This window comes from Laetiporus sulphureus (assembly GCF_001632365.1).
Source record: "Laetiporus sulphureus 93-53 unplaced genomic scaffold LAESUscaffold_36, whole genome shotgun sequence".
Lineage (NCBI taxonomy): Eukaryota > Fungi > Basidiomycota > Agaricomycetes > Polyporales > Laetiporaceae > Laetiporus > Laetiporus sulphureus.
In genome coordinates this window covers 37,177-49,443 of record NW_024468545.1, presented here as the reverse complement: position 1 = coordinate 49,443, position 12,267 = coordinate 37,177, and the positions used below count along the sequence as shown (strand labels likewise).

Below are 12,267 nucleotides of genomic sequence, written 5' to 3'. Positions count from 1 at the left end.
TGAACATGCTATGTATCATATCTGAAACCAACGCATAGCGTACTGGAATTTCGGGTGGTTTCACTTCATTTCAGAACATCTCACTAAGACGTTGTTGAGCCTATCATGATGATTACCATCAACTTCGTACAGAATACTATTTAGCAGAGATGAGTGGGACGAAGTCACTGATGGATTCGTAAAGCCGCATGTTCCGAGTGAACATGACATGTGAAACATTATGAGAGACTGTTTCCATAGGTATGGAGAGAAATGCTTGCGTGAGATTATGCGCATCAGATACTTCGCTACTAGACGCAGTGTTTCAAGATATTCATGTTTCGTGTGCGATATCAAGACATGCTATGCATGAGCAGCGAACGAGAGGCTAACAGGTCGGCTAGTCGCAATTGTTGATCCAGGTAGCACTGTGAGGCACTCGGCACTGCATTGAGGAGACGTATGATAAGCTCGTGAAGACTTCGTACGCGACAAGAGCGACATACTGACAACTTGTATTCGTAAAATCATAGGTTTCAATGCGAGGATTTAACCGGAACATCGCAAGGAGAAGTAGAACAGGCGTTTCGGCGCATTTAGAGCCTACAAATCCATCTGAGAAGGGCTAATGTTCCCCCTCCGTCTGTTGTTAAGTATATAACAAGTGTCTTACAAAGCGTAAGATACCTGCGACCGCTGAACTTTCAATAGCTCTTTAAAGAAATAAAAATATAATCGGCAACGCAATGCGGAGAGAACGTACACGGCGAATCATGTCAGTCGACAGACAAGAGAAATGCAGGTACGAGACCGACCGAAGAACGTGCCTGCTTTTGAACTCCAATGACAGTAACACACTCCAAGGTAGAATCTGTAGGGTTCCAGGGTATCGAGAGCGCATATATACTAGGAAAGACAGTCCGTCGAGTGCGTATTTGCCGAGGAACACAAAAGACCATGATATGACCCATTAGCAGATGTTCAGGCAGTCGTGTGAGGATACGGTGGCTTCCGGTCTCAATTGGCGGGTCTCAGAATGTTGCGAGACATCATAGTGGCCCATTCATGCTCAAAGAAACTGCAGTGGGTGTTGGGCGTCAGTACTTCAGTGCTCAGTGCTGGGCGTCGAGGTGGCGTCGAGTTAGTCGAGCGCTTATGAGACCCAATACGCGGGTGCGCGCCTGCTTCTCTTCCAGCTCTCGCAAAACGCCATGTCGCTCAAAGTACCGAAGGCGAACAACTTGCAGCTCTTCAAAGAAGGTTACAAGGTCAGTGTGCTATTACAATGCAGTTCCTGATAGGAAACGCTCAATCTCTCATTAGCAACTGCAAGGACTTGAAGATGCCGTATTGCGCAACATCCAAGCCGTCTCTGAACTATCTGATCTCGTTCGCACCAGTTTTGGGCCAAACGGTATGCATTCAGCAGTCCTGCTGCGCGAGAGTGGTGGCTTAAATTCCATGTTCTGCTAGGAAGGAATAAGCTGCTCATCAATCATCTCGGAAAGTTGTTCGTAACGTCTGATGCTGCAACAATCATCCGAGAAATCGAGATAGTGCACCCCGCAGCAAAATTGCTTGTCATGGCGTCTCAGGCGCAGGAGGCGGAGGTGTGCTGATTGCAATCTGCTCGTCCGCTGCCAGCCATCTGAATCGTTTTGACGACTCCTTAGATGGGCGATGCTACCAACATGGTGCTGATCCTCGCGGGAGAACAGCTCAAAAAGGCGGAACATCTCCTAGTGATGGGTCTCCATCCGAGCGAGGTTATCAAAGGTTACGAGCTCGCTTGCACGAAGGCCCTGTCAGAACTCGAAAGTACGTCTCTATGACACTGTTGCCATCTTCATCTCTCACGTCTCGCTGTATAGACCTCACCAAGTTCTCTCTTCCCTCACCGCTAACGCAGACCGATCTTGCTGCCGCTCTCAAGCCCGCCATTGCATCAAAACAGTATGGCTACGAGGACATGCTCGCATCACTCGTTGCAGAAGCTGCACTGGCAGTAATGCCACCAAATCCGAAGAATTTCAACGTTGACAACGTGCGGGTTGTGAAGATAATGGGAGGCAGTCTTGCCGGAAGTACGGTCGTGAGGGGTATGGTTTTCGGAAGAGAGCCTGAGGGTATGATCAAAAAGGTGAAGAGGGCGAAGGTCGCTGTCTTCACGTGCGGCTTGGACATTGCACAGACCGAGACCAAGGGCACAGTTCTACTGAAGAATGCTGAGGAGATGCTCAACTTCACGCGAGGAGAAGAGCAGCACCTGGAGAAGGTCCGTGAATTGTGTCCTGCCATATTCTGCAACTGATCGCTGAAATTTTCATAGATCTTCAAAGAGATCGCTGATTCTGGCGTGAAGGTCATCATCGCAGGCTCGACCATCGGCGAATTGGCACTGCACTACCTCAACCGTCTCGATATTGCCGTGTTGAAGGTCTTGTCCAAGTTCGAACTTCGCCGTCTCTGCCGCGTCGTCAACGCCACACCACTCGCACGAATGGGCGCGCCGACAGCAGAGGAAGCAGGTTTCATCGATGTGTTCGAATGCATCGAAATTGGTGGCGACCGCGTCACCGTCTTGCGGCAGCTTGTCGATGGCGATCCGGAGTACGACCCGTCGTCTGGGGAGAAGACACGGACGGCGACGATCGTGTTGCGCGGCGCGACGACGAACCGGCTGGATGACCTCGAGCGCGCGATTGATGATGGTGTAAACGTCATCAAGGCGCTGCTGAAGGACCCACGGCTGGTGCCGGGCGCAGGCGCGACAGAGCTCGAGCTCGCGCGGCGGGTGGAGACGTATGGTGCAGGTTTGAAGGGCCTTGCGCAGCATGCAGTGAGAAGATGGGCGAGCGCCCTCGAGGTTGTGCCCAGGACAATAGCGGAGAATGCGTTTGGTGGTGCCGAGGGCAACGAGATCGTCAGCCGGCTGTGGGCGAAGCATGAAGCGCCCGACGGTGAGGCGTGGGGAGTAGACGTCGAGGTGAGCGCTGGCTACTTCTCTTGCTATCATGAAATCATTAATCAATGCTGATACACAGATGGAAACCGACGGCACTCTGAATGCGAGCGAGCACGGCATTTACGACCCGTTAGCGGCCAAATCGTGGGCCATCCGACTAGCGACGGAGGCTGCGGTGTCGGTGCTCAGTGTGGACAGCATCATCATGAGCAAACCTGCTGGTGGGCCGAAGATACCGCAGCAGGCCGGCAACTGGGATGACGATGACTAAATGTACGGTACGGGTACCTACTACTGTGGTAGAATGTATACTGAGTTTGACGATCGCTCCATTTCCCTGTCTCGACGTCAATACGATGAATACATAATGCCAGTATCCTCTGGGATGGAGTTCACGGTATGTGAAGTGATGGCGATGTTACGCAGACCAGGAACGTTTTGAAGATGTGACCGATGTACAGCATGACCAATGTGAGACATATATGACTGAACGCAGGCATGGACCTGTTTTTGGCCTTGTAATATGCCCTCAAAAATCCTCCCTTGACATGGCAATGATCATGACCTTATGCTGATTTACCTCGAAAACAAAGTGACAAATGGGATCGTGTGTAGTGTTCGGTGACCCTAGACTGAATATCCTAGCGTGGATAGCCGGCTGCGGCGCCTGTAATATACAATGGGCTACGCGCGTGTTGCTCAGCGCGTATACAGGTGCCTAACCACGACACACTATGATCCTATTAAACAAGACACACTAGAGATCACTACCAGAGAAATCTGCCATCGCTCGGGGTTTTTCATCGTTGTCGCGAAGTTTGCCGGCCTCTTCGGTAAGCAACCCGGGGACACTACGAAAATCCGGTTCGACAACACATATCTATTGTTCATCTCTGGCATAGTGCTCTGTGAGCATCTGCCACTCAAGTAGCTCTCTGCAAATATTTTTTCGGACTATACGTATGTGACATGGCCGAACTGGCTTGTTATAGGACTGACGATTTGGTTCCATGTAGAATGTCCGATACCAGCAAAGAGACTTCGGCATCTGAAGTCTCTGAGCAACACTGGCTCTCTGTGCAGCTCCAGCTGATCGTGAAGCTTGCTGGTCACAAGTTTGGGTGTGAGCATTGCAAGATCAAGCCGTGCTACGTCGGCGGAAGCGATGCGTCGGGTCGAGCTGCGTTTCCTTGACGCGATCGTTCTGATGCTGACCAGCGGGAAGCCTGGTTATGACCGCGCGGCAGCTTTCGATCGATATTTCCGAGGGACGGTACTCGTGCTTTCAAAGAAGGGCATTGCAAACAGCAGAGACAGGTGTGTTGCGACGGACCTCGTTCATGCCATCGCCGAAGCCAAGGATGCAGCCGCTATCCTGCCGGTCGTTCCTCCCTATTATTGCTATATCGAAATGCAAGAGCGTATCGATAAGCTGCACGAATGCATTGCCCAATTCCTTGCTGTATCCGAAATGGCTGTGGCGCAATCTCGAGGGGTGCCACAAGTCGAAGAGGAGATAGATGCCGAAAGCCTGGCTCACTATGTTGCGAGAGTACGATAGTCTCTCAGTAATACCTACCGAGATCGCCTTGCCACACTCTCCCTGCAAACCAAAATCATTCTGGGCCCCAAGAACAAATCCTCATCCTTGCAGGCGTACATAGACCTTACCAAGAACTCATCCTATGCCCTCCTTAAATCGATCATCCTACAGGGTGTAGAGAAATTTGCATGTTACAATGGTGGAGAATGGGGAAAGGCAGCGTGTCTGCTTAAGAAACATCTCTTGAAAGTGTGCGCTTATTGGGAAGGCGCGTCGTTTCTGCTAGAACATGTGCTCGCGTACCTTCCTGATGGAAACATCCGTCACCAGCAAGCTACACTCCGGAAGGGGTCACGGTGTCTATGACATTTTTGAGACCTATCGAATGCTTGTTTTTGAGCACTTCGAAGCGATGGGACTATCCAAGGTATTGTCGGGTAGCTCTCTGGGCAGCTCGGATGAAACCCCTTGAAGTATACGTCACTCCTCACTCTGAGCTGCGCCTCATCCATCAGCAAAAACGCAAAACGATGACACAAGAAAACCTAAGTAGATAAAGCTCACCTGCCCGGCCAATTCCACCTGCGGAGGTGCTGATCGAGCACCGCAGACATGAAGCGATTTGCGCATGTGGCAAATGCTTAGCAAATGTCGACAGGTTTTTTGCCTTTGTGATCTCAATTTGCTACGGTTCCTTCCCACATTCCATATTAAGTATTTGCATATAATATGTTGGAGGCAGAAATTTAATATCATATATTTAAGAAATGACACCATTTTCAAACTCACCAAATACATTTAGAATCTGAGTGCTGTTGAATGTAATCATACATTTTTGAATTTCAAACTATGACATGTATAAAATATCCAGTAGCAGATGAAGGTGTGATTATGCCTACATTCTACTTCCCTACTGAAGTCATTCTAGCCAAGATTACTAGAATGAAAGTCATTCACCATAATTACACCTTCATCTGCTACTGGATATTTTATACATGTCATAGTTTGAAATTCAAAATGTATGATTACATTCAACAGCGCTCAAATTCTAAATGTATTTGGTGAGTTTGAAAATGATGTCATTTCTTAAAATATATGATTTTAAATTTCTGCCTCTAACATATTATTATGCAAATACTTAATATAGAATGTGGAAAGGAACTGTAGCAAATTGAGATCACAAAGGCAAAAAACCTGTCGACATTTGCTAAGCATTTGCCACATGCGCAAATTGCTTTATGTCTGCAGTGGCGTTTATGGTCAGTCGCCTTTCTGAACAAGGTGGCGGGTTCCCACGACCGGCAGACAAGCGGACGTGGCATCGCGAAAACAGTGTCAGGTGACTGACGGGCAAGTGCTACTTGGAATTTTGAAGTTTGAACGTTGCCAAAAGTTGCAGCATTCTTACTGTAAGCGCATTTGCTGGAGAAAGGCAGGCTCCTCCCCATCCATTTCTGGGAGTTTAAGGGAGGCCTCAATATTATGGGTGGGACTTCGTGCTTGATCCTAGCGCCACCTCAGCCACATTTCAGCCACAATATTCAAACTCAGCATATTTCAAACTCTAAACTCTTATTTCTTGCAGACTCTGTCACAGTTTTTACCTGACAAGTCATTATAGGAACGAATGCTATTAGAAGCATATTATTTTCATCATTTCGCGTCGAACAAGAAGTCACGTGACCTAATGAGAGATAAGATAAAAGGCATCTAGTCACATGACCTCGAATCTCTCTCGGCATTGTCACGTGACATCGAACTCTTCGGCATGGTATCATATGTTGCAATCGCCATGATGCCATATTGCGTGCTCAAGAGAAGCTCCGTCTCCGTGGGTTATTATTAGGCAGCCAATCAGGATAATTGGGACATGTCATACGATTGTAGCACTGACCAGTAGAGTAGCATGTGACTCGCTTACATAGTATTGTATAGTAGCTAGACAATCATGTATATAAGGACCAGCAAGACGAGGAGGAGACCTCAGTCTTATTCTCCTTCGTCCACCACTACCATCACAGAGGGGTCTTACCAGACACTCTCAGTGTGCTATACAATCTATTTGCATTCTCATCTTGTGATAGCGCCCTCTGCCTCGCCAGTAAGTCATACTCTGCGACTAGCACTCGGGCCTCGTCAGTGGGCACGTCATATCGCCACAGCTCGTCGCTGTAGGCTCTTAGCCAGGAGACCCTCAAGGGGACTCTCTATTTGGTTGTCTATCTTTGTCATCGGTGTGCTGTGACATTAGAATAAGACTGAGCTTGTATGCCCCTACCAAGTGTCTAACACTGGTAGCCGCACATTTTCGCCAAGAGATACATCCGCCCAGGGCAGGGCTTTTTCCACACCACTTCCTTCATACCACTCCATGTCGCCTCTACCACCTAAGCCGCTTCCTTCCTTCAAAAGGAACAGCGCTGCATCGACCGGCAAAGCGCCTCAAGTACACAACGGGATTGTTTCGCCCAATGGACGTTATCACCCTTACAGTCATGACCCCAGACGCACTTGTCGTCTAACAGCAAGCAACCTACTCATTGCAAGGCCCGACGACCCTCGCTCAGACCTACAGAAACTTCGCTCTAAGGTCAGCTTGTGGACCGAAGCAATTCCCAGAGACGCATCTGACCCATCCATCCCCATTTACAAACCTTACTGGTGGTCTAACGACGATGCCACTGCCGTACTCGCTTTCGCCTTCTCCCAGGACTATCACCCTTGTGGGATTCATGAAAATCCCAAAGGAACACTTCCCGAGAACATTGCGCTGACTGTATGCGCTACTATTCAGCGTTACAAAGTCTTGCAGCAGCCCCATATCGCTGCCAAATTCACGGAAGCACAGATTCAGTGTCGCGATCACATTCTGCGACATCTAGGAGCACTAAACGAGAGGATTGGACGAGGCGATGACTTCACGTTCGTCGATAGACGCATCGCCATCAAGCTTTGCGTGGGACTAGGAAAGATTTCGTTCAGAGGAATCAATAAGGAGCAGGAACGCATAGGGAGAGACATTGTAAGGTGTGAGAAGGAGTCGTGCTACTGGCCCTACTAGAATCAGTAAACATCTTTGTACTACCGTATCAGCAGTTTCATGCCCCAGTATCAAGTCGGTTTTGTATTCAGAAACTACGTGGTCAAGCACTACATCACCGACCTCTATCATCATTTGGTGTGCACGGGGTACTTCATCTATTAACCCCTACTATCAGAGCGATCCATCCCGCTTTATCATTACCCGGTTGACATCGAACATCGAGTCACCCTGCACACACCTTTCTGACTCATTGAAACAGACATCGAGATAATCGATCCAGTCTGTGAGTGGATAGAAAACGCTTACTGGGAACGTCTTGCTCGGTTGTATCAAGAAGACGAAGAACTCTTCTGGACAAACTGGTACAGAGACTTTCCAGAACAAAGACACCCTCACCCAACAAGGCTAGAAGAAGCTGCAGCACGAAGGAATCGTGTCATCGAACTAGCAGCACAATTACCGGGAGCCAATAATCAGCCCCAGTAAAAGCTCACCATTTCAAACACACTCTCCGTCGCCTCTTTTCCACTATCTTCAACATCGATTCTCATGTCTCAGTATAACCTTGGAGGCGTTGCGTTCCCAGGAGGACATACTGCAAGTGAACCTTCTGACCCATGGAGGAGTAACACCCCCTCCACATCATCTAAAGCAGGACCAGCTGCCCCTGCGGAAGAACTCCACAACAGCAGCACACCCAAGGCGTTGGGAGTAGTCAGAAATCTGTCGCCCACCACCCTGCCAGAATTCACCACATCTCAGACTTGGGAATGGCAGGGGATCCCTTACGCAACAATCGAGGAGGCTGCAGATGCCGCCGCACCTGACACCATTCTAAGAGACGTAAAGGAATGGACAATGAATGTGGTGCGAGCATTCATCATGTGAGACGTTGTAAGCTCGTATGAAGCATTATGTCAAAAAATGGATGAACGTCATGAGCACACGGTAGCCTCATTGGAAGAAGAGATCCTGGCCCGCATCCACGTCAAAATAATGGCGGTAGAAACGCGAGACCAGCTAAGGACCGCAAGAGCCCAGATCGGCACCCTCTCCACCGACAACGAACGGCTCATCAAGTCGAATAACAGTTTGACAGCCGAAGCCCAAGCAATCTGCAAGGACTTCGAGGATTACAAGGACAAAATAAAGGGCCAGATGGACGCCCTTTACGGCAACATGGTTGCCTTGAAGGAGGCACAGGAGAAGACCACTACCTACATCATTGGCTTAGAGTCTCGACTCAATAATGCCATTATCAACGTGCCTTCCCAAGGTATCTAACAACTGGCCAACCAATCCAGCCAATCGCCCCGCCGAATTAAGCTCCCTGATCCACCCAAATACTCGGGAAGGAAATCATCAGAAAATTTCGAGACTTGCTTCACGAACCTCCTCATCTGGCTCGATTACAACCACTTCACTGATGACAAGGACAAAATTCGGCAGGCCAACGCACATCCAGAAGGCGGAGCAGCTCTATACATGAAAGAGTACGCAATCAAGCTCACCTCCGGACAAGACATTGGCACATGGGCAGAATACACCAGAAAACTGGAGATGGCATACAAGATGCTTGACCCCAAGTGCACGGCACAATCATTGCTAGATGCACACTGCGCAATCCACCACAAAACGATGATTGCCTTCGCGGAGAATTTCAGGGCCTACGCCCCCGAATCAGGGTACTCCGACGAAGATTTAATTGTCAAGATCAGGGAGCAGCGGTCAGCCCACATTCAGACGGTCATGTCAGTCATGGAGACTTTAGATCTCTCCAAGATCCCAACCACTTGGATGGACTACCTTGAATTCTGCCTAGAGGTTGAAATCAAACATCTCCAGCAGATTTCGGGCAACAAGTCTATCGGACAAACCACGGCAACCAAGGCGACCGCCCCTAGGGACCCTAACGCAATGGACACCAGCGCACAAATCACCCACGAACTTTCCCCGGAACAAGACAGGTGGCTGGCAAACAAGCTATGCTTGTTTTGCGGAAAGCATGCCTACGAACGAGGAAAGCGGTGCCCTTCCCCCCAAGCCAGAGTATAAGGGAAAGCGGTTTCAAACCTGATCTACCCCATGGCAGGACAAGGGAAAGGGCAAAGCGACTAAGGTGCAGCAGGTGGAAGAAGAAGGTAGCTCAGACACATCATCTCAAATTGTGGCATTGGAGCAAGCAATTGCTGCACTTCGCGGGATGAGCACCACTTCGAATACTCCACCATCCAGCAAAAGCAAAGGCAAGGCGAAGAGCTCGGACACAGCATCAATGGCATCGACAACTACGATCAAGGACACCAATGTGAGAATCGTCAAGATAGACGATTTCTCAGAGGATTTTCAGTACGAAGTGTAGATGAGTCTGGTGTCACACTTCAGGATGATTGTATTAGTACCGTGAAAAATGAATGTACCTAGCGACTATCTATATATTGCATCTGCAGGTTTTTCTAAACATTCGATCGAATTGCCGATAAGATTCGCATCACGGGAAATCCAGACAACGGCACTATTGGATTCTAGAGCATTCTCTTGCTATATCGACCAAAGATTCGCTGAGAAGCATGGGTTTAAGATGATACCTCTAAACCATGAAATCCGAATCCTCAATGCAGACGCCAGCCCCAACAAGGGTGGCACAATTACTCATCGTGTAGTCACAAGCATCTTAATCGGGGGGCACCGATCAACTGAGAGTTTGCTTGTCACAAACCTTGAACACATGTCAATGATCCTTGGCATGAAATTTCTACAAGAACACAACCCCCGAGTTGACTGGGAACACAGAGAGGTTACGTTCTCAAGATGCAGACACATGAGGAAGCAACGAGTCAAAGTATGTGAAGAAGAAGTCAACCTCCTATCGCAACCTCGACTCGAGGATGAAGCAATTCTTCCCGACATACACATGGATGACGGGTGGGATCAGGAAGATAACTTCATCAACTGGATAGACTTGCAAGACCAGGATCTTCGTAACATGGTGCACGACATCCTAGGTATAAGCAAGAAGGTAAAGGAGCATTTGGTAGAACAGCCGGCAGAAGAGACACAGGACAAAGAATATTGGTACAAGTTCATCCCTCCAGAATTTCATCAATTTGGAGATGCGTTCTCGAAGAAGAGCTCGGAAAGAATGCCGATGCGTAAGCCCTACGATCACGCAATTGATCTTGTCCCAGACGCGGCAACCCCAAGACCGGCAAAAGTATACCCTATGTCTTTACGAGAGAAGAACTCGCTCGATGAATGGATTGACAGCAAAAAAGCCAAGAGCTACATTCGACCATCTAAATCCCCTTACGCCACTCCGGTATTTTTCGTCAAAAAGAAGGATGGCTCTCTTAGACTAGTCTAAGACTACAGGGCATTAAACAGCGTCACCAAGAAGAATAAATTCCCACTCCCCCGAATCAACGATCTCATTGACGGACTCTCAAGGGCTAGTATATTTACTACACTAGACCTGAGATGGGAGTACAACAATGTACGCCTTCACAAGGGAGATGAGGAAAAAGCAGCGTTCATTACCCATAGAGGGTTATTTGAACCCACTGTAATGTACTTCGGATTCTGTAATGCTCCTAGCACTTTCCAGGCCATGATGAACGACATCCTAGGCAATCTCATCTGCACTGGAAAGGTGGCAGTCTATATAGATGACATCATCATCTTTACGGATAACCAGGAGGAACACGACCGTCTGACCAAAGAGGTTCTACAATGACTCCGAGACAATGACCTGTTCGTGAAACCAGAAAAGTGTCACTTTGCGACCACTTTCATCAAGTTTCTCGGACTCATAATCTCAAAAGGGTCGATACAGATGGACTCAGAGAAGGTCGACGGCATGCTCAAATGGCCGGTGCCCACCAAGGTAAAGCAAGTACAAGCATTTCTTGGTCTGGCAAATTTCTATCGACAATTCATCAAAGATTTCGGATCGATGACCCGACCCTTGACTCTATTAACACGTAAGGACGCACCATGGAAATGGAAAGACCCTCAACAAAAGGCATTCGAGGCCCTCAAAACCGCATTTACTTCTGCCCCAATCCTAGCACTCCCCAACGCAATCTGTCCCTTTAGACTAGAGACAGATGCCTCGAACTTTGCCACAGGTGCAGTCCTTGAACTGTTGGGAGAAGATGAACTCTGGCATCCTGTCGCTTATTACTCCAAGTCACTCAATGAACATGAGCACAACTATGAGATTTACGACAAGGAAATGCTAGCTATCATTCGGGCATTGGAAGAGTATAGGCAATACTTTGAAGGACACCCACACCCAGTTGAGATATGGTCGGATCACCTTAATCTTACCTATTTCCGTGTCACGGTAACACCGGACAAGAGATCAAAAAGACTAAAAAGGGACAGTCACTTGGAAAGTGCCGCCCTGATCCCCCTGATCCCAAAAGTATCCCCCTGAACCCTGTATGGTGCAAGAGCCTGTTGACTTACTGGTCGATGTGGCAGATGCAGGGAAGGGTGAGAGATATATGAGAGAGCTGGTGAGCTCAGTGAGTGCTACAGGTAGTAGACGAGGAGAAACAATCTGAGGTTTCGTCCCCTACATGGCTGGTCTTATATACACGTACAGCGGGCTATCTTACCTAAGCTACCTATCTACAGGTATAAGCAAATGGCCGTACATGAAACAATAGGATGTCCGGAAGTAGAACAATAAGTGGGAAGATCGATGGTTGCTGCAGTAATGCGTGTGCACAT

At 48.5% G+C, this 12,267-nt stretch overlaps 4 protein-coding genes across 4 annotated transcripts; all 4 read left to right on the top strand.

Annotated features, from left to right (window-relative positions):
* The first annotated feature begins 1,158 nt into the window (after positions 1-1,158).
* On the top strand, positions 1,159-3,436 carry LAESUDRAFT_744401 (T-complex protein 1). Its single transcript, XM_040911309.1, has 7 exons — positions 1,159-1,247; positions 1,303-1,393; positions 1,453-1,589; positions 1,653-1,797; positions 1,851-2,254; positions 2,309-2,965; positions 3,024-3,436. Exons 1-7 carry the CDS (start codon positions 1,191-1,193, stop codon positions 3,213-3,215), a joined length of 1,683 nt encoding a protein of 560 aa, XP_040761619.1. The 5' UTR covers positions 1,159-1,190; the 3' UTR covers positions 3,216-3,436.
* Positions 3,437-3,972: 536 nt separating this feature from the next.
* On the top strand, positions 3,973-4,606 carry LAESUDRAFT_728556 (uncharacterized protein; the record flags this gene model as incomplete). Its single annotated transcript, XM_040909461.1, has 1 exon — positions 3,973-4,606. A coding segment is annotated over exon 1 (252 nt), but the record flags the coding sequence as incomplete, so codon positions are not given.
* Positions 4,607-6,858: 2,252 nt separating this feature from the next.
* LAESUDRAFT_761480 (uncharacterized protein) lies at positions 6,859-8,418 on the top strand (the record flags this gene model as incomplete). The annotated part of the gene is made up of 2 exons (XM_040912931.1): positions 6,859-7,509; positions 8,089-8,418. 2 exons carry the CDS (start codon positions 6,859-6,861, stop codon positions 8,416-8,418), a joined length of 981 nt encoding a protein of 326 aa, XP_040761617.1.
* A 36-nt stretch (positions 8,419-8,454) lies between these two features.
* On the top strand, positions 8,455-9,892 carry LAESUDRAFT_761479 (uncharacterized protein; the record flags this gene model as incomplete). The annotated part of the gene is made up of 3 exons (XM_040912930.1): positions 8,455-8,793; positions 8,857-9,579; positions 9,623-9,892. 3 exons carry the CDS (start codon positions 8,455-8,457, stop codon positions 9,890-9,892), a joined length of 1,332 nt encoding a protein of 443 aa, XP_040761616.1.
* Between the last annotated feature and the right edge of the window lie 2,375 nt (positions 9,893-12,267).